This window comes from Apteryx mantelli, chromosome 3, assembly GCF_036417845.1.
Source record: "Apteryx mantelli isolate bAptMan1 chromosome 3, bAptMan1.hap1, whole genome shotgun sequence".
Classification (NCBI taxonomy): Eukaryota; Metazoa; Chordata; class Aves; order Apterygiformes; family Apterygidae; genus Apteryx; species Apteryx mantelli.
This window is the reverse complement of record NC_089980.1, coordinates 139138354-139161874: the sequence shown is the minus strand read 5'-3', so window position 1 is coordinate 139161874 and position 23521 is coordinate 139138354. Positions and strand designations below refer to the sequence as shown.

Here is a 23521-nt window from a genome sequence, read left to right as displayed (position 1 = left end):
TCACGCTCCCAGGAGCTTCTTGACCATGTAGCCTGGCATGCTGTAGAGGAAGAGGGCCACCATGATGAGGAGCAGCAAGGCCAGCACGATTTTGATGATGAGCCACTTGTAGCGGGTGCAGATGAGGTATTTGATGGACTTGAGTGGGTTGAGGAACCAGATAAAGGATGTGTCCGGGCGGCTGTTCGGAAAGGAAACACCTGTCACGAATGCCATGGCCACGGAAAGGGCAGGCACAACAGGCATTGCAACCAGAGCAGCAGCCACGTGAGCATCCTGTCCTATCCAGCCACGCCGGGGTGCAGCGGGCTCTCTCTGGGTTGGAAGCACAGCAACTGTCCCCACCCAGATGCGGTTCTCCTGGGGCTGCCCAAGTGCATGATCCCCCCCCAGCTCACTGCAGCCTGCTCTCACCCTGGTACAGCCCTGTCTTTCCTTTTACAAGCCCAGCTGGAGAGGGAGAGGGGCACTGTGAGAGAGCCCGCAGCCTCCCCGGATAACCCTTCATGGAGTGGAAGAGCCTGACCTTGAGGCTCAGGAAGGTTTCCAAGAGCAGCCAACAGAATTTGTGCCAGAAGGAGTAATGCAGGGACTTGAGGGGGGGTCAGATGAAGCTGATGTCCTGACAACTAGTACCAGAGGGGAGGAAGAGGAGGTGGGAGGCTGGGAAAGGGGGGTGGAGCTAGGAAGGGAGGGAGAGGAGGAAGAGAATAAGGAAAGGCAGGCGGGGAAGTGAAGAGAGGGCAGTGGGGCGAACCAGGAGAGATGCCTCTGCCCCTTTTATGCCCAGCACCCTCTCCACAGCCCTCATTCCTACACCCCCAGAGATGTGACACCTTCTCACCTCTCCACGCCTGGCTACCTCCCCAGCAGCCACCCCATGCAGCATCTCCCCCATGCCCAGGCATCTGCTGGGGAGAGGGGTCTCCTACTTACTTGGGTTTCTCCAACGGGTCGGGCTCGTTGCGAGCCAGCCCAGCGGGGGATTTCTCTGCCTCCTCTGCTGTCAGGAGGTGTAGTTCAGCCTCGACTTTCCCCTGTGGGGTGCAGAGAGAGGCCTGCTGAGAAACAGGCAGTGCTCCCCACCTGAGCCAGGTGCCAACCAGAGACATGGTGAGCAGAGGGCGCCTGATGTAGCAGAGGTAGGTGTGAAGGGGCTCTGCAAAGGGGTCTTCACGTACATGGAGGGTGCAGTCCCCAGGGCTCTCCCCATCCTTACCGTGATCTCCAGCTCATCGTTTTCATCCCTGGCCACGAACGGCCACCAGCCCTTCACTCGCTTCTGCTTGAAGATGGAGACCATGGGCAGCTCTGCCTCATTTGTCACCATCTCCAGGCTGCACTGCTTCGCAGTCTTGGCTCCCCGGGGAAAGTGGTTCAGGTCCAACTCGATTGCCCCTGGGAGAAGAGGAAGCACAGATGGTGGCATCCTGAACTGTGAGTCTTTCGCTTGAGGTGGGATGGGCCAACATTTCCTGCCTCGGAGAGCATTTCTGAGCTGGGTGTTCTGGGATCCTCCCTCACACCTGTGGCCATATATCCTCCGAGCACCACATCCTGCTTTTTTGGTCATGTTCCCACATCCTCTCCCCCTCTCCATCATCTGCTCACGGCTTCCAGCCACCCTGCGCTCCAGAGCTAACTTGGGCACAAAGCTCCCAGGTTGGGAACCAAGGTATCAAGCCGATGATGTCTTTGCTACAGGATCAGCCTTTGAACAGCAGCATGAGGACAAGGGCTCTCATCCTGCCTGTTCTTACATGCAGCATCCAAAGGGGTTTGTAGGACACAGCTGGCTTAAGGGCCACGGCTGTCCTTCCATGCTCTGTTCCTACAAAAACCTTGTCTCACCCCACATGTCTCACCCTGCTCCACCAGCCGTGTGACTCCCCCCAACCCCCAGCTTCCCTGTCACCCTAGCTCAGCTGGCCCTCCCCACTTACCGAGGAAATCATCGGCTGAGAAGTGGTCGGCATCCCAGACCTGCAGGGTGAGGCGAGCCGGGATCTTGTACTCGGTCTCGTCCCAGGAGAACATGGACTCCTTCTTGGAGATGACGATCTTCTCCTCTGCCATCAGGTAGTCGAAGGGGAAGATGTAGCGCCAGTTGAAGTTGCCTTCGCCGGTGAGCGAGTGATAATGCACGTCTGTGTCTTGCTTGTCCTCCTGCTGGCCCTTCAGCCACCTGCAGGGCCCAGAGGGGTGAGAGGGGTGGCACACATTAGCAGGAAGGATGAGGGACGAGAGGGCACAGGGCCATGCTGTGCATGCAGCTGGCATGTCTCCACGCCAGCAAGGCGTGGACAGACTGGAAGGACTCAAGAGTCATGAGCAATGGGCTGGGGTTGCTCAAGTCACCACGGCAGCCTCTCCAAGAGGCAACGAGGGCATGAAGGGAACGGGGTGGTGGAGGGAGAGAAATGCAAGCTGGTTATCAGGGGTCTTTCTCTGGGCAGGGGGATGTTAAATAGATGGAACGGAACAGAGAGCACTGCTGGGAAGTCTGGAGCAGAGCTTGCTGGAAGGATGTCTTCATCCTGCGCTGGTGGAGCAGACTGGCCCAGGTGAGGCTGTAGAGACCATCCCACTCTGGCACGGGGTAGTTTGACTACTCCTCACATCAGGTGTCCATGCAGAGGCAGCTCTGCCTGTGCTGGTCACCACAGGCTCCCTGTATCAGTGCACATCTCTCCAAGCCCATCAGAGGGATTTAGGGCCTGATGCAGCTCGTGTTTTAGGGTCGTGTTGTCTCTGCTGACCAGATCTCCATCTAAGGGACCTGAGGTGCCCAGCTCAGCTAGGCACTCCTCCACTGGAGACAGTGGGATCCCAGCCCTGCGGCCCTCGGAGACAGGGCGAACACACTGACCTTGTCATCGCATATGTTTGTGTCTCCAGTCTCCAGCGAGCAGAATTCTTTGAGCAAAAGGGACGTGGCTAATGCTCTGCACTAGCAAGTCTCAGCCATGGGGGAAACATAGCTTCATTTTAAAGGTTTAGAATGCTCTCCAGCTCCTTTGACAAGACAGGACGCCTCCATTCTTCAGGGTGCTCTCAGATTTTTGTGTGTCTGTTGGTCCCGAGGGGCTGAAGCCAGCAGGGACATGGGTCTGTGCTTAGACACTTTTAGTACAGCGTTGTTCCCCTGGACTCTGAGCATGCTGACATCCCGCTCTGCCCCGCAAAACACACAGGGTAAGCAACCCCACCTCACGCACATGGGGAAGGCCTGTTGCATTTCAGATTAAGAGCCATTGCAGAAAAGCCACACATGCACAAACCACCTACTTACCTGCCTTGAAACAGACAGTGACAAGACCTTGTCCCCCTCACGCACATGTACACACGCACACACGTCTTTCACTGGTCTGCCAGTATGCAGCAATGGCATGAATGGTGTAGAGGGCATGGGTCCTTCCAGCACATTAAAGTTCATAGCTCCAAGGGCACGTGCCCTCTCTGCAGCATGGCACTGGGAATGCGGAGGGAGGCACTGGATGCACAGTCCTAAACAACCCTCCACTGCACTGGGCAAACAGGACCAGAGATTAAAAAATGGAACCGGTTCTCTAAGAGCAGCATGAGGTGGAAGAGGAGGAGACCTGGCCTCAGCAGACAAGGCTGCAGAGCAGCAGTGTAGCTTTTAGGAAGCACTGAGCAGTTTAGCAGAGATGTGGGAAATCACTGCATGGTGTGAGGTCAGCCATCAGCCTTAGATGCCTTTACATTGATTTGACCTTCCTCCTCATGCATCTTTGCCGTGGCATAGGGTTTAAGCCTTTGGAGAAAGCTTGTTTTCTTGCCAGCTGAGCACTGCACTATAATTTAGTTTTGTCTTAACCTGTCTGTGTCAATTTAACATGAGTGAAAGGATCTTAGTTTGCACTCTGGGAAATCCAAATCCTCTCTTGCTTAAGCAGGACAGTCCAGGCAGCTCCACAGAGACGGGAAAGGGCGATCTGGTGCCCAAAGCTGGTGGAGCCCATGTTGAGAGCCAGTCTCAGAGTGCTGGTAGATGAGGACAGGAGAAAAGGATCTCACAAGCGTGTTAAGGTAAGTCCTGGGCCAGGGCTCATTCAGAGATGGTCCATAAGCAGCACCTGCCTCGTGCTGAATATGGCAAGGGTCAGTGGGGTCTGAGACAGTGGACTGGGATTTTAATGGGTGGCTCCAGTAACAGAACATCAGATCTAGAACTACAGACAATATCTTCTCCACCCCCCTGGATTTAGCTGTATGCTGGCAGCTCAGGAGAGAAATGTCTTGTGAAGAATTGGTATGTGAAGGTGTGTGTTCCCTTGTCTCTGGAACAGGCACGTTTTGGAAGTGGTTCTCCCTGGCTGCTGGATGAGAGAGAAGCAGAGATAGGATTGCCAGGAAACTAACGGGAATCTGGATCCAGATGCTGGAAGTGGAGGTGTGTTGGGCTGAAGAGCCAACTGAGGGCACCAAGACCAGAGCCAAGGGGTCAGAGGCGCTGTGCCAGCCAGGAGCTATGAACGTGGGGAAGCAGACCTGCGGGACAGACGAGCAGAGGAACAGCCCGCGCTCAGGTCCTGTCCAAGGGCAGAGGGACGGAAGGGACCAAGCAGCAAGGCCTTGGCCATTACCCCCTGACATAGATGTCAGACATCTTCTCTCCCACCGGGGAAGCATCGTCTTCCAAAACCACCTCATCGGTGTTCCAGATAATGACCCGCAGCTCAAAGCTGGGCAGCCGGGCCAGGCAGCGCAGACAGACACATGCAGCAGGTCAAGCAGCCAGCAAGAGAGACAAAGAGGCAGAGACAGAGCACAAAACTCAACAGCAGCGTTGGCGCTATCTGGCCCTCCCCAGGTGGAAACCCTTACTGGCTGCATCACGGACACCCCTTTCCAAAACCAGCCCTGGGGCCCAAGTCAGCAGCAGGACCCCCCCGTCCCCCCAGGTGAGAAGCAGAAGAGGTGACACTGGCCAGCCACACCGTACATACCCCCTGACAAAAATGTCACTGGATTTCTCGCCAGTGAAGTAGTCATCGTCCTCCAGGATGACCTCGTCTGTGTTCCACACTATCACTCTAAGCTCATATCTGGCAGGAGGAAGGGAGACAAGGAGGTGAGGCACGGAGGAACGGTGGGAAGGGGCAGGAGGAGGTGGGGTGGGCAGGAGGGAATGGGGTGATGCTGCAGGAACCCGGGGCCAGGCACGCAGACCGCAGGGCTCTACTCGCAGGGGTCTTGTCCTAGGGACCAAGCGGGCAGAAACATAGGGGGAAATTGTGCCTGAGCTCGGATGCAGCCCAGGCAGGGTCAGCAGAACAACAGGGATTTTTTTTACCTTCATCTACTCTGAACTGCTGCATGGCTCAACCCAAAGGCTCTAGGAGACAGCACAGGCTTAGACTTAGGTAGACTGTGGTTACAATGGGGTCTGTTGGCCCTGCAGAACAGTCTGAGTCCGGCTCTTTTCCTCATTTCCCCACCTTACCCAGCAGGGCCGCCCTCCCGGAAATAGGGGAGAATTTGTCTCTGCCTTCACAAAAGTCATCTCCAAGGGCTGTGCTGTGCCTCTACAGCACCTAGCACTTCTCCAAGCAATCCCTAGGATGATAAACAGGCAGAACCTTGCTGAAATACAGTATCTGCCTACAGACACAGGCACTCACATATGTGCTCGTCAGTGCACATGTGAAGACATGCATGGGTTGGCGTGTCAACGTGCAACTTGACTGGAGCTCACATTTATCCCTGCCAAACCAGAGCAACCAGAGCCGTGGCCCTTCCTGCTCCATCTCCCCACAGGAGAGGGTGCTTTGGTGTTTTCAAGGCTGTTGAAGCCCTCCCTTCAGCCCCTCAGTAGGAATGTCTCAGCTCCAGCTTATGGGGCATTACTGAGTACGGCTGCCCCTGGCTGCATTACGGACAAACCTCTGTTTTTCCAGTCTGCTTCAGTGGCTAGATCTTGTCTTGTCTTCAGCTTTCCTGCAGCTGCCTGCTCTGCTCTTCAGACCCAAGCTATGGCCCTCTGAGATAAGAAGAAATTCTCTCCAGTTTCAGTGTGCTTTAGATCCTAACACTAGCCTTCTGAGTACAGGAGCGCAATAGATTCCCACAAGGATGCAAATGTTGCCTTTGCATCCCAGCTCCTGGGGATGGGCAAAAGGGGCCCAAGGACACAGTCTAGCTGGCTAAGACTGGGATAGGATGGAGGCTGAGGAAGGAAATGTCTTTCTTCTCTCCAAATGACGTCTAGATGGGCTGAGCATCAGAGCGTAGAGGGGGAGAGGACAGGAATGGGATGAAGAACTCTTTATTTCACTGATTGCTGCCTGCTCTGTCCTACTTTGATTTACCAAGTCTGTCCCCATGACTTGCCTGGTGCCAGGACCCTTCCTTGCCCCGAGCCCCAGTCAGGCTGGGAAACTCTCCCCTCCAGGAAAGGGCTTGTGGATGCCCTGACCTAGGCTAACCCCTGCCCCTGGGGCTGGGTTGGGGCTCTGCGCATTGGTCTTCCCCCTCCCCCATACCAGGGACTAGCTAACAATTTAATTTCCTAGTCTGGACAGACACAGAGAGATCAGGAGCTGCTGGGAAATGAACAGATGGGATACCACCCTGCGGGGACAGCTTCACAGCTGGTGGGGAAGGGGAAGACATCATTGGATGCCTCCAGTCTTGGGATCTCTGGACATGCCAGCACGGTCGGGGTTCCCAGGCAGATGGCTGTGCCAAGGTGGGCCATGGAGAAGCAGTAGAATAGGGGAGAAGCAGGGCTTCATCCCCAGCCATGGGTTTTCCCTGGGGTTTATTGACTGGGAGACTCCTTACTTCTTTGGTTTCCTGGGGGAAATATCAATGGCAGGACCCGGTGCCGGCATATCCATGGGGAACATGTCCACCCACATCTCCAGGCGACCCTGCAAGGTTGGAGAGGTGCAGTCAGGTCCCCTAGATCCTCCTTGCCCAAAGATGCCTGCAGCATCCCCCCCCAGCTCCTCCTGCCCTTCTGCATCAGTAAGGCTGTGCCAGTCCTGCCAAGGCAGTGCAGGGCTTGCAGCACCACACTGAACCCTGCCAGAGGTGGGGCTGCGCAGGCCTCCACTGTGCTGTTGGTCCTTTATAGCCCCTTTCGAAGGAGTTTTTCCTGGCATGGCATGGTGCCAAGGAAGAAGAGCGCAGGCATGGGGGAAGCAGGGAACCCAGAGGCTTGGGGGTATGAAATGGATGCCAGCTGCAGATGAAGAGGCATCGAAGATTTAGTCAGCTGGGGTCAAAAGGCAGGGTGTTTAGGGCTGTTATGGCCAAGTGCCACTTTTCGTAGGCTGCCTCCCTCCCCACTGTTCCCCATGACAAGGTGGGTTGCAGCTGGTCTGCCCAGCTGAGATCTCTCCTCCCTGCTTGGAGGCTCAGCAGGCCCTGCCTTTTCCCCCCTGCTCTGGGTCTGTGGGGACCTGTTCAATGCCCGGCTTGTCAGGGTTCAGCAACGGACGTGTCTCCACGTGCTCAGGGACCAGCCTGCAGCCTGCTCGTGGGATGTCTTCCCAATGGTGCAGCACGGTCAGGGCTAGATGTTCATCTGTCTGCTTCTTCTGTCCTGTGTGGGTAAAGGGAGCACTGAGTTTGGAGAACTGAGCAGAAGAGACACCAGGGACAGCAAACAACCCTGTTCCTCCATCCCAAGCAGGACCCAAGCTCTTACTGACAGCAGTACACCCGGTCTGGGCTTGCAAACCTCTGGTGACATCTCCTTCCCCAAGGCTGCACGCACACTGCTCCTGTTGGCTACCTCTTCCAGCTCCCACCCACTCCAAGGGAGCAGAACTGCCTAGTAGTTGCTCCTCCCCATTTCCTTGTACCCACTTTGTCCTTGCACCAACACTTCCTAACTCCTCTCTTTCTCCACTTTCTACTCCTAGGCATTCACAGAGAAGGTCCAGATCCCCTGCCAGCCTCTATTTTCCCCAAGATAAACAAGCTCCATATCCATTGACACTGCTGTCCTCCTCTGTACCCCTCCTGGTCTGCATTCGACTTTGTTGAGCACATATGAGTCATTTGGACACAATCACTGTTTGGGGATGCAGCTATGTGGACAGTGGCTTCCGAAACCCTGGAAGGGCCAGGATGGGCTGTCTGCATTACTCCTTGGACAGAAACTGCCAGGAGGAAGTTTTCAAAGGCAGCTTTGATGATGCCATGCCATGGATGCTCACAAGCAATTCTGACAGCAACACTCTGGCCTGAGTGGTCTATAAGTCACTGGCTAGCTGGTGACATAATTCAGGCCCCCACAAGATGGTGTCTGGAAAGACATTGCAATGCTGCATGGGGTAACGGGATTCAGTTCTGGATGATGAGGGGACACCCCAGCCCCCTGCTCCCCTCCCCACCTTCATGCCCTGGGGTGGGTACCATTTTCATCCTCGATCTCCGTGGGGCCAGTGAAGACCCTGTTGGCGACTTTCACTCTTCCTCCTGGCCCAAAGTGTGGCCCGTCCACCTTGCCCTCTTTGCACAGCTTGGACAGTATTTGGGAGGGCTTCATGGGGTCACGCCAGATGTTATAGCCATGTCTGTGAACAAGAAGGCAAGGTCAGAGACGTAGTAGCAAGATTTGGAGGAAGAAGGAATTTTGTTTCCATCTGCCAGGAAGGCAAATGCTACTGTCCTCAGGACCCAGGATTCACAGGGGAAGGATCTGAGGCTCCAAATGTGAAACTTCAGAGAAAGGTAGGGCCATCTGCGCCCCAACTCTACACTTTGCCAGTACCTTTCCTCCCCAGTCTCTTTACTCTGTGCTGACCCAGACCTGCAATCCCCAGTGCACTCTGCTCGACTACTGATGCTCAGCTCTGCTGCCGTGGCCCAGCTGCTATTTCAGCAATGGTTTCACTTCTATGCTCAGCCCTACAAAAGTCCCTCAGCCCCTTCCTCCTTGCCCTGTGCTCCTGCTTACAACCTGCTCTGCTGCTACCCTACTGTGCTGGTCCCAAAGCCCATGTTAGTGAGGGCACAGCACAGATTCCCTCATCACCAGGCAATGAAAGAGGGAGATTCCTACAGGAGATCTAGGCCTAGTGTGGAAAATGAGACCAAGACGGGTCCAAGCAAGAGGCTGGACAGGGAAAGCTTTGCTCGTACATGGAGTAAGTCTGTGACACCCCACAAGTAGCTCGGTGCTTGCTGTAGTAGCGGTTCTCCAGATCAATCTTGGTCTCTCCGATGAGGTCATCGGTCCCCACCAAGTCCCAGTCATACACGGCCACCGTCAGCATGGACTCCATAGGGAAGGTGGCCTCGATGTCAAAGGATCTATGGCAAGAGAAAGCAGGTGGAGAGGGAGAACAGGCTGTAGCCATTAAACAGTTTGGATGGTGCTCAAGACAGACACATGGGTGAGGTGGGTCTGCTCCGGTCTCTGGATAGTGTTTAATTGCATCTGCCACTGCTGTACATTCAACTTAGTGTTGTAACTGATTCTCTGCATGGACGGTTTTGGAACCAGCAGCCCTAGACAGGAGATGGATCATGAAGATTGCTTGACCTGGATTCCCAATAGCCCTGGAACTAAGTTTGTTTGTCGCTGGAGAGCCAGGCTGTACTGTTAGTTGCGTCCAGGCCTAATGCTTCCTAAAGCATTGAGCTATGGCTATCTGCTAAACACTCTTGACAGTGGTGACCAAAGACCAATTGCTGACAAAGAAGGACAGATGACTTAAATGAGGACACCTACGCTGCATGCAAGGAAAGTTCAGTGTGATCAGTCCCGTCTTTCGACCCCAAGCTGTGGCTGTGGGATGGGTAGGGTGCAGGTCCAAGGCCTGGCGGTCTTAACTCACTCTTCAGGGTGCAGAGAGGTAACAGGGCTGGGGCAACTCACTTTCCGAAGACAGGGTTCAACTGCTTGGAGATGTAGTTCTCCTTGTCTTTGATGTCTGTCTTCCCTAGCTTGATGGCAATATAGGGATCAGCTTTCCCATTGATGTCAGCTGGGTGCAGGTCTGTGGCCTGTAGGGAAAAGACAAGATACATCAGCCCAGTCCATGCTAGTGAACAACTCAGGGACAGTTCCTGTTCTCCATCCCTGAAACCAGCTGGCCCTATCTGGCCATAGCCATGCGGCTAAGTTCTTTTACCCCCCCCCCCCAAATATGGCGGGTCAGTTTAAACCAGGGATAAGTCCTGCCTTTTGCTCTCCCCTGTCCCTGCCTGGGGATGGGTTAATGCTGGGCGTGTTGGTCTGGGCTGGCTCATGCCAGGTCCACGTGGCCGTGGCCCTTACGAAAGACATAACCACTGTCTCCTTTGGCTTCTCTCTCATCAGTGGAAAGAAACAGGTTCCTCTAAACAGAGACCTACAGCAGAAACCTGACTGAGATATCAAGAAGACAAGGGGAAAGGAGCACGCCGTCACAGATATCTCTTAGTGCCTGGCTAGGGTGCCTCACTCCCATGCTTGCAGACACAAGAATGACAAGTTTAGGGGCCAGGAAGGACTTTTTCCATAGTGTACTCCATATAAAGAAACACGCATTAGCTGGACCACATCAATTATCACTCGCCACGTGTCCGAGGAGGTGACATGTCCTTCAGCCAGATCTGCTAGCTCCTGTCTCCTCCTGGTTTGCTCTGCATGTGCCTCACTGAGGTGCTGTGGCTATGCAAGGAACCAAAATCTTGTAGTCTGGACTGATCCAAATTGTTCTCCAAATTGGTCTTAGGCTGAACACTAGGACAGACACCTCAGCCCATCCTATATGTCAGGGGTCTGGAACTGAAACAGGCTCAGTAGCCCAGTGGTTAGAGCACAAAGCTATGGAGACACCCCATTCAAGTGCCCATCAATGAGCTGCTTCAGTCCTCATGCTGCATCCTTGGCCTTGGTGTCATCTGTTGTCATGTGGCTGATGACACCAACAGCACCAAGAACTAAAAGTCAGTGTCCCTGCAGCTTCAGGACCAGCCCTGGGTGTGAGTAGTGTAAGGGAACATAGGATCACACCTTGGCAAACCACATGGTTATACTCACCCGCACAATATAGACTCGGACCAGCACATTGATGGGGTCATTGCTGGGGATCCCCTGGAACATGCCAAAGTTGGGGTCATATCCAGCCTCCTTGGTGATATCATCAGGGAGAGGCACTTTGTAGACACACATGGAGCCCTAGCGCAAGGGAGTGCACAGCCTGATTAGTCGTGTTGCTCCAGAGGCTCAGAGTGAGCAGACCATCCCAAGCCACCCTTCCTGAAAGCTGGGTTTCTATCCTTGTTTCTAGACATGTTTTGTAGCAGACAGGCAAGGTCTGTAAGCTTCCCCTGCCTCACAAGCACCCCCTTCAGAGGATACAACCGTGACCAGAGAAATTGGACAAAGTGAAGGAGGCCTGCAGAGGAATCCGACTAGCAAGGTGCTCATGGATAGGGAATTCCAGGAATAAAACTGGCAGAAAACCAATAGCAAAGGAAAGAAAAGGTGTTGTCAAGGGAGGGACTGGGAAATCTGGAAACTGCCAGGTGGAACACAATTGATTTCCACGCTCCCTGACCATCTGATCTTAGCTAAGGTGGGGAACTGCCAGCTCATCTCCTCTGCTAAACAAGTGAAGAGTAAAATTGGCATCAACAGGCTTCATCTGGCCAAGATCACTCCCTCCAGCAAGAGGGGGCATGACTTATATCCACAGTGAATCACTCCCTCTGCGATGCACTCTGAAGCCATCTGATTCCTGGGGCTCTCCTTGGAGGCTTTTCCTCCTGCAAGGAGATGTGGTTGGATCAATGCAAATTGGCATCTATTGCATCCAACCTCCTTTAGCTAATGCACCTTCAGGAGAGAAACCTGCAGGCAAGGGTTCCCCAAGCTGTCCCTGCCCTGAACTGACTCATCAGCCAGGCTTACTTTGAACCTCCCCACTATCCGCTCCTCTTCTGTTGCATTGTCATCGTTGTCCCCGATCTTCCCACGGAGCAGGTTGAAGGTGTGCAACCAGTCCTCAAAGTTATCAAAGTCCGTTTCCAGCTCTTTGTTGAAGACCTATGACATTAGAAAATTCAGGTTAAAAAAAAAAAAAGAGGAAAAAAAAAAGAGACCACTAAACTGAACCAGGGTATTTCCCTGTCCTGAGTCTTGGCCAGGCTGGCCGTGGCCCAGCAGAAACTCTCCCCCACCCAGGGCCCATCCGAACTGCCCTTGTGATAACCTTGCCCCAGGCTAACCCCTGCCCCTGCTCAGCAGTGGGATTGGGCCGGGCACACTGGCCTGGGCCCCCGGTGCCAAGCCTGGGGGCAGGATCCTGGTTTGGGTGGCCGATGGGCAATGCCTGTCCCTGATTCATCTCCTGATATAGCTGTAGACTGTGATTCCACAGTGGGGAGGTTGGTCTCACCAACTCAGAGCATCTTCCTCCGATCTCAAGACTGAGTTGATTCCTTTCTGACACTGTTCATTAAGCTACACAATTGTCTGATCCTTCAGTGCAGTTACAGAGAGCAAATCACAGCTCCCCTGCCTTTGTTTTTTTCTGTAATTCCTGCAAGGACTTCTGGTTCCAGCTGCATTGTGTGGAACAAACCCGCTGTGTGGAACAAACCCCTCCAAGAACTACATACAGTGATGGTAGTGATTCCTGCTGCCATCAGACATGTTGTGTTTCAACCTTACATACAGCAGCTGTTTGCACACTCAGCGTGGCATTCACCTCAGCAGCTTTAGATGTCCACTGGCTGAGCATGGGATCTGCCTGACCAAATGTGGGCATCTCTGGATGGGATGGAGTCTTATGGGAAGCCAGGTGGGAAGGGACCTCTGGAGTTGGCCCTAAAGACAGGGCCAACTTCAAAGTTGGAGCAGGTTGCTCAGGGTCGAGCTCCAGTATCTCCAAGGACTGAGATCTCTGCAGAGTTGCAGCACACTCAATAAATAATTCCATTGTGGGAAATCAATGATGCTTTGTGTCCAACAGGAATTTCCTTTGCTGCATCTTGTGTCCATTTCCTCCTGTCCTTTTGCACTCTCCTTTGCTCTCTGCCTTCTCTATGACTCCCTACTATGTACCATCGGGTAGCTGAAGATAGCAATTAGATCCCCCATTCACCTTGTCTTCTCCAAGCTGAACAAACCCAGCTCCCAGCCTCTTCCTCTTCTTGCATGTCATGTGCTCCAGACCTGTGACCACACTGGTGGCTTCCACCACTGGACCCACTGCAGTATGTCAGTGTCTTCCTTGTTCTGGGAAGCACCAGTCAGGACAGAGAAACCAGATGGGATCTGACAAGCGCCACAAAGAGGCGAAGAATCCCTCCCCTCATCTTGCGGGTTAACTCTTGTTAATACAGCCCAGCAAGCAGTTGACTTTCACTGCTACAAGGCTGCACTGCTGACTTTTGCTGTCCCCAGGATCCCAGGTCCTTTTCTGCAAAGCTAGTTACCTTTGACTCTCTCAGTTTATGGAGAGAATTTGGCAGTCCCAAGGCACATCTCACCTAGGGTTAGGTACCCCCCCTGACAGGGGAGATGCACCATGCAGGGGTGATCCATCCTGCTGTGTTTTCCAGATGGCTGGGATCCGACTTCCAGCCTGCTGTCAAGCAGACAGAGCCTCCTCCTCCTCCCCCTGCCAACACACATACCTTCAGTTCATCGATCTTCTGCTTGTTCTTCTTCTCAGGAAGCTCAGGGCCTGACTGCTGCTTCTTCTTCTTGTCATCTTTGGGTGCCTTGGACTTCTCCTTGCTCTTCATCTGACTCTTGGAGCCTTTCATGGGAGAGTCATCAAGTTTGATTTCTGAGTCCGGGGGGAAGCGATAGGGATGGAGGAGATGGAAATGAGGGTGAGGTGGAGCAGGGAAAGACAGGGAAGGGGGACATGATCACAGGTACTCGAACAGGAGGAGCATGAAAGCTGACAGCTGCTACTGCCTGCAACTCCCATCTCAGCCCTACAGAAGCCCTTCAAACTCTATCCTGTCTTTCCTCAGCTCAGGTCACAGCATTTCCAGGAGCCCAGAGGTCTCTGTGTAGGGAGCTTCCAGAGCTGACCTGAGCAGAAGTCATTTGGAGGACTATGAAACATGCACTGAGAGCACTAGGCTCTGTCTAGCTTCAATAGCAGTGAAAATATCTGATCCTACTCACAGCACCTTTTTTTCTTCCCTCCACTCTTCCTGCTGGGCTGGTAGTACGATACCCTTCCCAGTCTTCCTTGAAGGGCTCATTTCCCCATCTCACTCCGGTCTCCGTTGTGCCCTCGAAGCTGACAGTCAGTCAGCAGACAGTGATGTTGGAGAAAAGAGAAGGGAATGAAAAACATCAAGGGCACCTGGCTGGGCCCTGCTAGGTGTGCCCATGGAAGAGAATATTTCCTGCACCCACACCCCCAAGATGTGTGCAGCCTGGAGAGTAAAACCCCTGCCTAAGTATCACTGAGGTGACGATGCTTGAAGCTCAGTGCCAAAGCACAGGCTGCTGCTCTTGAAAGGTGATGCCAATGACCGGGTGGAACAACAAGGTGCTAGGATCTCTCTGTTCAGGGTGGACACCAGCTAAGGACACAGAACAGGCTGCCTAGAAAGGCACATTCGAAGGAGACTGGACAACATGGCACACTTCTCCCATCCATGCGCAATCCCTGGCCCTGGCTGCCTCTGTCCTGCCAGCTTTCATGACTGCCGCGCAATGCAGATGACAACAGACAGATGACAACAGACAAACCCTTGATGTGGAAGAGGAAAGGAGGAAGGAAGGGGAGTGCAAAGGGGAAATGGACCCTGCTCAGAATGACTGACAGAGAACAAGGAGGGACACAAGACACCCCCCCCCCCAACAGCTCTGCTGTGACAGCAAGCCAAGGCAGAAGCTGCTCAGAATCATCTCCAAGATGAGCAACACCTGGCCTCATCTTTCTCGTGATATGAAGGCTAGTCTTTAAATAGAAACTAGGCTCTGTATTTTTCTTAGCTAATGGATTCTGCATGAACAAGACAACAACCCCCCCTCTCTTGTGAATGCATGATATATGGAGAGCAGGGGAAGCAGAGGGTGCTGGGAATTCAATGCTATCTGCTGCTACCCTTCTTGACCCCACTGCCCATTCAGTCCGTAGGGTGGCCCTTTGCTGAGCCTGTACACAAAGGCTCCTAACCTTCTCCTCCTGTCCATTCCCCCAGAGCTGAGCTGCTCCATCACATGAAATAAATCCCTGCAGTAAAAGTGAATGCTTCAAACCCATGTCCGGCGCTGCATGGGGATGTCCTGCCATCTCAGTCTTCATGACTGAGCTGGGCAATCAAAACCATGGGTAAAAGTCCTTAGGGAAATACTTTCCAGCCCTGCTGGCAGGACTGCCAAAGAGCCTGAAGTGGGACAAGATCACCCTTGGACAGCAGTTCCCAGCTCACTGATATTCTCAGCCCACATCACTTTTGGTAGGAAATTTCTCTCACCCAGCTTGAGGCATCTGCAACGCCCCATATGAGCTACTGAGACCCCCATACTCCTTGAGAGAAAAATGCTCTGAGGGCACAGTTCATCTCATCTTAAGACAGTATCCAAAACAGGTCAGAGAACTTGCCCTACAAGTGCATAATTTTCTTTACTGCCCATTCTAGAACACCAGAAAATAAGAGCTCCACACTGAAGATAAAAGCAATAAGTTTAGATGAATCCTGAACATTTTGTCTGGTTGACTCTTCCCTGGCAAAACTGGGGCAAAATAAGAAGGCCTCCATAAATCCTCCCACATGGTGGGGAAGGAAAACCCTGTACAGGTGATTTTAAAGTATCTAATCCTTTGTTTTCCCAATAGACTTTGAGCACACAGCCTTGGAGCTAATACAAATGCATGGCCAAGGTGATGCAACTACTAACTTTTGACTGCACAAAAATGCCTTCAGTCAATAATACAGATCCTAGTCATTAATCTCATTACTTCCACACAGCCTTCCTTCCAGCATGGACGATCTGGAGGCTGCCACAATGCCACACTCTGAATGGGAGTCACCTGGCATTTCCATCCTAATACATCAGCTCAACACAATCCACACTAGGTTTGCATTCACAAAAATTGATCCTGCCTGGGGATATGCAGCACGCCAGGAGTATCTGATTAAGCAGAAGAGCAATTGCATGCTCTGAATTGGGTGCCCAAGCACCAAAAGGAATCCTGGTCCTACCCTTCCCTGCCCCGTTCCCTCCCTTGCTTGCAAACAGCTCACCCTCTGCAATCTCCATTTCCTCCTTCTCCTCTGCTTCTGCTGCGGCTGCTTCCTGCTGCCGGAGTTGCTGGGGGAGAAATGAAATGAACAATGAGTGGACAATTGCGCTGAGGTCTCTGTGCTCATCGCAAATGCCTAGCTTAGGGGTCACAGCTCTCTTTCTTGTTTGAGCAGTGAGCCAGGATCTGGCTGAACTGGAGAAATCGAAGTTGCTCAATACAGTCTTCATGCTGCTAAATAACTGTGTTCTGAATACAAACCAGACACAAAATCAGTGCACTCAAGGAAGAGAAATCCTGCTCGGCTCTGCCAGTTGAAAGCCTTGTTGACAGTCAGGCAAGGTCAGCGAGGAAAGCAGCACGGCCCCAAGCCTTTGGGCACAAGACTGCCCTGCTCTCTGTAGGAACAACTTTCTCCTCTCACTGTCCTATTAGACATCCAAAGCAGTTTTATGCCTCTCTTGTGTTTGAATTTTGTGTCTGTCCAGGAAGCTGGATGGAGCCCAGGCAAATGGGGATGGCTCTGGGGTATCCAAGGGTGGCTGGAGGAGTTCCCAAGGCCAGGGATGTTGGTGGTGGGAAGATCCTTTAGTTTTAAGGTTCTTCTTTGTAACAGTGGAGGATCAGTCCCCAAAAGAGAAAAGAATCACCCCCTCTCTCATTGTAAAAGTTCTCAGCACTGGTACGTGAGCAGGACTTCTTGCAAAGGTAGGGCTCAGCCACGAGCAGGACTGTGTGTGAGGGAGAGTCTGTCACAGGGGACGGGACAGGAAGGAGCAGGAGGACGTGGCTGTGTTTGCATGGGATCCCTGTGCACTTGGACAGTTCACAGATGAGGGGCTGGGAAGATGATTGGGCTGGTACCAGCAAGGGAAACAGCTTGGGCACCCGGCTGGTGCAAGCCCGTGTGCCCCCTGCCAGATTGGCAGTGATCAAGGGGGCCAACAGGCAGAAGCAGAAGCTGATCGCTGCTTTTCTACTGCCCCATTTTTCACACTGGGGATGGAGACTTTAAAACACACGCTTCCCCTCCTCTCCCAGGCCAGTGGTCCCAGCTCTAGTGCTAGGAATGGGCAGTATTTGCATTTAAAGAGCAGTCCACTGCTGTGCCGCCCCAACAGATGTTGGGACTGTGCTGCTGTGCTGTTTTGCTGGATATAGCTGAGACCTTGCAAGCAGAGAACATCATCTTCCTATGCCCCTCTACATACACCCCTCCACTGCTCTGCACCCACCTCCTTCATTGTCTCAATTGAAGCAAAATACTTGGACCACCAGTCCAGCATGCTCTCATCCGGCTCCTCCTCTTCTGCTTCCTCTCCTCCTCCTCCTTTCTTCTTCTTCTTCTTTTTCTCCTTCTCTTCCTCAGACTGCAGGAACAAGGGAAGCAAAGACAGAGAATAAGAGGGATAAAATGGAAGCGAGATGTCTCTCAAAGTGCCAAGGTGATGGGTAAATCACTCAGGAAGGCAGAACCCTCCTGGCTGGGCCGCATCATTAGCACCTGCTCCCTTTTACAACTGCAGAAACTGAGGCACAGAGTAGCAAAGCAAGGTGCCCAAGGCTCCAGATAGATGGTGTCAGAGTCCTAAACCTGAGACGTCCTCACTTGTCCATCATCCCTTTCACCCATGCATTTCCCAGGCTGAAGCACCTGAATCTTACGTGGTACCAGGCCCCCCTGACCCAGCAAGGTATCCTGAGTCCACTTAGTGTCACCATTAAGCCTTTTGGAGCTGGTACCACAACCAGATAGCTGTGGTGGGAGTAATCATCATGCACCCTCTCAGGGTGCTGTCTGTCTGTCTGTCCTGCTCCTCCCAGTGCAGCTATGCTGTGAAGTGCTCACTCACAGCTATTTCCAAATTTGCAGGGACCAAGCCAGTGCTGTAGCTATGGTCTAAGCAACATTGCGCTGTCTCTGCCTTGGGATGAAGGGTCCATGGTGCCTGCTTATTTGGAGGGTGTTGAGGATGCATGAGGGTGGCCGGTGCCTTCCTTGCCTGGATCAGGTGCTTCCTGTGTCTGTGCTGTGCAGCCCAGCCCAGCTCCACTCACACCCAGCAGCAGGAGCACAGGCAAGGCAGAGGATGGTTCATTGGAAGCCACACAGAAGGGCAGGATGGGGTGTGGAGGGGTAGAAGCAGGGATGCAAAGCAGATCCGTCACTTACCACATCCACCTTCACCACTGCATCTGAGTTCTGCCGCCAGGGGTAAAAGGGAACAGCGAGAGGGAAGAGCAGGTTAGTGGGGCAACTGCACCGCCAAAAAGCAGCTGAGTACAAATGCACACACACACACATTTGCACAGTGAGCTGGGAGAAGTCACAAACAGCTCCCTAGGGATGCAGGAACCAAAGGCCTTGAATGAGCAGCCCTGGCTGGGAAGCTATGCGTACAAAGGAGACATCTGCTGTGACACACCAAACCCACCTCCTCTTGGGAGACCTCTGCTAATGAAGAACCACGATCCCAAACAAAGAGAGCATGGGCCTGGAAAGGTACCTGGACCTTCAGTATGGATAACACCACTCTGCTCCCTTGGAGCTTTTTTTTGTCTAGCTAGGGAGGTTTGCAAGTTTTTGTGGTAGATTTCAGGAAGCCAAGAAGCATGTGCACGCCAGGGCTTTTCACACATGCACACGCATTCTGGGGGGTCCTCTTGAACACAGCTGTGTGAACAGACTCCTTGTGAATGCAAATTCATGTGATAGAGCTTTTTGTGCACCTGCTAGGAACTCCATGTATAGGTGCATATGTAAATCCACCAAGGACTTGTGGGGTATGCACACCCATTTGCGTAGGCGTGGGTGTGCATGCACATGTGCATCTGTGCAGAAGTGGCTTTGTATGTGCTGTGGTCTTTCTGTAAATGTGCACATGAGGGGCCATGGATATGCAGGCACATTTGGAGCCCGCAATGTGCCCATAGGCACAGGTATGCACACATGCCGCTTGTCTGTGGGGAAGGACATGAGCATGTCCCTACAAAGAGCTTCCTGTGGAGAGACAGCCGTTTCTTTTTGTCGAGAGAGCTCCGAAGTAGAAAGGCATGAGAGGGTGCTGAAATTTCTCTTCTGGGCAGGAAAAGGGACACGGGCATATTCAGCGCGTGAGCAGTCTGACTCCTTTAGGACACATTGCTTGTCCAGTGTGTAGCCTGCTGATTTTTCAGGGCAGGCACAGCAGGTCTAAAGAGCACTGGCTTCATCAGGCTCACTTTGTGTGCCTGGACCAGCCCTGTGCCCCTTGCACCTGATGTGTCCTTGGTGGCTCAGATTTACTCTACATTAGCTGTGCAGTGAAATTACCCTGACCCCTTTTCCAGACTGCTGAAGAGGCATTTCAAAGAACTGACATAGGAATTTACATATCTCAAAACTATTCCTGAGGAAAGGGGTGAATAGTAAAAAAGGGAGAAGTACCAGGGAAATCTGTTTAGTCCTGGCTGCTTGTAGAGATCATACGCTGTGCGATGCTTTGAGAGGGCAGGATTGCTGCAGCTGTGCAAGTGGGACATTGCTGATGGGCTGCTTGTGTCTGCACCGTTCCCAGAACGATGGTTCAGACAGAACAGCACAAGGGCAGGGTTATGCTCACGGGTGCTCATTCCTGTCTAACTGTCTTTGAATGAAAACATAAAAATACCTAATTTTCTTAGCCAGGCACAGTCTTTTTCTGGGCAGCAAGCACTAGCTGAGCTCAGCCAGGACAGAAAGTGACTAATTTGTACAACTGACTGTGACCCCAAGGCCTTTAATTCCAGGCATCAGTCCAACTACATGTCCAACAGGGCAAGGTGGCCTCTGCTCGTGGGGGTATCCCTCAGTTATTTGCAATGCAGTGAAGAAAGAGATGCTAAAGTAGCGCTGACACATGGATACTCACAGCTTCCAGCTTCACCATCGTCTCCATCTTCTTGATGGCAACCTCAGGTTCCATATTGACAACAATCTCCCCTGTGGGGCGAGAGCGAAGGCCTCTGTTGGCCATTGCCAGATAGCCATTGAGCAGTTTAACTGGACAGAGGACAGAGAAAGACAGAGAAAAAGAGAGGAGGGATAGTGCAGAGCAGAAACTGAGAGCTCAAGCGAAATCCTACAGGGTTCAGGCAGGAGAGATGTGTGACTGCCTTGTTCAGATAAGGACCAAAGCAGGGAAATGAGCACATTGGTTGGGATTCAAACAGTGGCCACCTCACTGCCAGCAACACTGCTGGTCTTGCTGCTGGCCCCGTGACATTTAATCTCCCCTTGCTATAAATGTCCACAGGGGAGGCATCTCCATCCGAGCAAGCCATCCCGGGTTCTCCTTAGAATCACTGGCTATCAAAGTAATTTAGTCTAGTATAGAGCACAAGTCCCGTCCCCTAGACATAAAAGGTACTTGCAATGACACAGCGAGTCCAGCCCTCCAGACTACATTAAGTGTATGGACTCTGTCTCCTCCACGGGAGCCTGGGCTGTCTGTCCTGAAAGTGTTTTATCATCAGTGGAAATCTGAATACAGTCATCAGAGTTTAGAGCAAGGCCCTGCTGATCACCTGCAGGCACCTGCTTTAGGATGAGACGTTCCTAATTACAACCCTTAAATCACTAAATCCCCAGGCAAGAAAGGCTTTTAACAGCCACAGAGCACCTTGCATTTGAAGTTCATGCTTGGGCAGTTCACAGACACTTTTCTTTGGCAGTAGTTCTGAAATGGAGGTCCTCTCGGTGGGAATCCTTTTCAGCATGAAAAAGCTGGAGCTTTTGGAACGAAGAAGTGCTGGCCCATGGCCTCAGCGCTCAAGGAGAAAAACCCCGTGGGGATTGAAGAGCGTGCCTGTCATGGGAAGGACTGCTGGAGGGGACCCTGGTTTGGTTGATTCAGGTGTCATTGGTGTGTCCAGAGACCTGGGCTGCACTTCCTGAGCAGATCTGGCTCTGCTCGTTAGAAATGAAGCACCGGATGAGCTCAGAGACTGGGAGAGAGGAGAACATTTCAGTAGATGTCCCAGGGAAACAGTAAATTCTGAATTCAAAAGGCCACCACGGGCCTCTGCTAGCAGCAGAGATGGTTGTTCTTGCGGCAGTTCTGTTTGTGTTCTTCCCCTCCAGGTTCAAAATATCAGACTTGCGGATACTTAAGGTGATGGGAAGTTCTCCTGGCCTTTTTCTTGAAGATTTCTAACTACTGTCCTGGGATTCCCTAATCTGCAACTGAGCCTGCGACTCTCCCCTCAGCCCAACGCTGCATTGAGCCCTCGGTGCCAGGGACACCAAGAAAGAGGCACCGCTCCTTGCGATGGTGACCAGACCAGACCAGAGCATTTTGCTGCGAAATGCACAGCAGACGGTGTCTCTCCGCGAGGTGTCGGTGCCCCAAGAGAGCTCTGGAGTCGGGCGTCAGGCCTGGCCGGGCTCCCTTTCCCGTCTCGGGGTCTCTCCGCACATTGCTGCAGCGCGGGGGCATCAACCCTGCTCACCCGGCGCTGTCCCAGCCCTCCCTGCTGCGTCAGAGCTCGGCTCCTTGCAGGGCCACCCACCACACAGGCTCACCGAATCACAGAGGCACACAGCAGTTGAGGCTGGCAGGCACCTCTGGAGATCGTCTACTCGCTCCTCCCAGGCCCAGCCACTCACATCCCTGCCTTCTGCCCACCATCACCACCACCACTGGCGTCACTCCTTCTCTGCAGCCCTCCAGTCCCAACCTCGTACAAGACCAGAGCTCCTGCCTCAAGAGCACCACGCCCTCCCTTCCCTTCCTTCCCCTGACATGTCTTGCACAGGGTGTCTGCTGGCCTCGACGGCAGTGGGCACCAGCTCCCCTCAAAAGGCACACGAACCTGCACCCGTCAGCCCTGTCTCTGCCTCCAGACTCCCTGGAAGGTGAGCAGCAGAATGACAGCACCAATGCCCACATCCTGATGCTCCCTCATCCACCAGACCCCTGTGCTGTGAGGCACCACGAGCTCTGGGCCAGACCTGCGAGCCCCCCAGCAGTGTGCCACAGAGCTGCCGCCTGCCCCGCAGGCATGCAGGGGGCTCCCGCGCTCACCAGCTGCCCTGCACAGGGCTGTGGGCAGCTCAGGCAGCCAGAGGTGCCTCCCCCACAGCGAAAGCAGAGGGAACCGCCTCTGCAAGCTGCAAAGCTGCCTGGGCTCTCCCTCCGAGGAGGGCTGAGAGAGCAAAGCTCTCTGCTCTGCGCCTCCGTGTCCATGCTGCTGGCTGCTCTCCTGCCTCTGCCTCCAGCCCCACATCGCAGACCGACTCCCACAGTGGCCGGGCCAGCATTTGGCTCAGCCCAGCTGCCCCACAGCACCCTCGACGCTCACAAGTCGACACCCTGCGCCTCCAGCACAGGCAGCTCACAAGCAAGCCGCCCTCTGCCCTGGCCAATATCTGCTGCCTCCTGGGCAAGGCTTGGGGCAGGGCTCCTTGGCCTGGGCCCATGTGCACCCAGCTGGGGCGCAGCGTGGCGGGGGGCCGAGGGCCAGTGCCCATCCCTGCAGCAGCTGCCTTCCCAGCAGCCAGGGAGCCTGCGCGGGCAGAGCTGCGGGCAGAGGCGTGAGCGTGTGGCTGCCAGGGCACGGGCACACGGGCTCCCTCGGCACCAGGCAGCTGCAGCGGGACGGGGCCCGCGGCACCCTGCGGCCGGGCGTGCTGCCAGCGTGCCCTTGGCTCCTCGAGCGTCCTGCCGGGTGGTGCTTGCCTGGAGGCAGCAGCCCTGAGTCGGGCATTGCGTCGCGGGTGCCTGTCCACCAAGCGGGAACTTTCCCAGGCCTCCCACACAGGCCTTGGGCCGCCTGCTGCCTCTCCAGCCATGCGGGGAGCCCCGGGGAAAGGGCCTCCCTCTCCATGCCCCCCCAGGGCCCGGGCAGCTCCTCAGCTGCACACGGATGCAGAGCAGACCCTCGCTGCGACCCAGGCGTGCCACGAGAGCCCGCTCGCGGGGGAGCCTGGGGCAGCGCGCGGTGTGCTGGCGCTGGGCGCCGTGTTCGGGGAGACATCGCTGCTGGCATTGCCTGCATGGCCAGGACACAGGGGTCTGGCACCGCCAGGAAAAGGCCACCGCCTTCCTATGGGCTTGGCAAAGGTGACGGGTCTCGGGTGGTGCTGGGGTTTCTGCCGGCCGCAGCCGTGCGGGGCTTGTTCTGGCAGTGCTGGGAACTGTTGGTGTTTGGGGGACAGCGGTGTCAGCCGAGGTCTGGAGGTGCCATCGCGCCCCAGGGGTGTCGCCGTGCTGTCGCCATCGCATCACAACGCGGAATCTTTCTGGCGGTGGGGCTGGGGCACCTCCGGGGTCACTTTGCCTGCGAGTGAGCGAGCGAGCGAGTGC

The 23521-nt window shown here is 54.0% G+C and overlaps 1 protein-coding gene across 1 annotated transcript; it reads right to left on the bottom strand.

The window, feature by feature from the left end:
• LOC136991645 (otoferlin-like) lies at window positions 1-22922 on the bottom strand. Its single transcript, XM_067294631.1, has 18 exons — window positions 22895-22922; window positions 20087-20217; window positions 18370-18399; window positions 17432-17566; window positions 16198-16264; window positions 13615-13739; window positions 11885-12019; window positions 11012-11149; window positions 9863-9990; window positions 9124-9294; window positions 8395-8555; window positions 7434-7576; window positions 6811-6899; window positions 4974-5072; window positions 1944-2185; window positions 1220-1398; window positions 937-1037; window positions 1-181 (listed from the first exon to the last, which is right to left on the bottom strand). Exons 1-18 carry the CDS (start codon window positions 22920-22922, stop codon window positions 1-3), a joined length of 2283 nt encoding a protein of 760 aa, XP_067150732.1.
• Between the last annotated feature and the right edge of the window lie 599 nt (window positions 22923-23521).

What these genes read in the sequence shown, in the direction of transcription:
- LOC136991645 (XM_067294631.1), bottom strand. Translation starts at nt 22,922, where the DNA reads ATGCCCGACTCAGGGCTGCTGCCTCCAG. An exon ending in TCCGAGTCTATATTGTGCGG is followed by an intron (nt 9,991 to 11,011) that starts GTGAGTATAACC and finishes TTTTCCCTACAG; the next exon opens with GCCACAGACCTGCACCCAGC. An exon ending in GTGTCACAGACTTACTCCAT is followed by an intron (nt 8,556 to 9,123) that starts GTACGAGCAAAG and finishes TCTTGTTCACAG; the next exon opens with ACATGGCTATAACATCTGGC.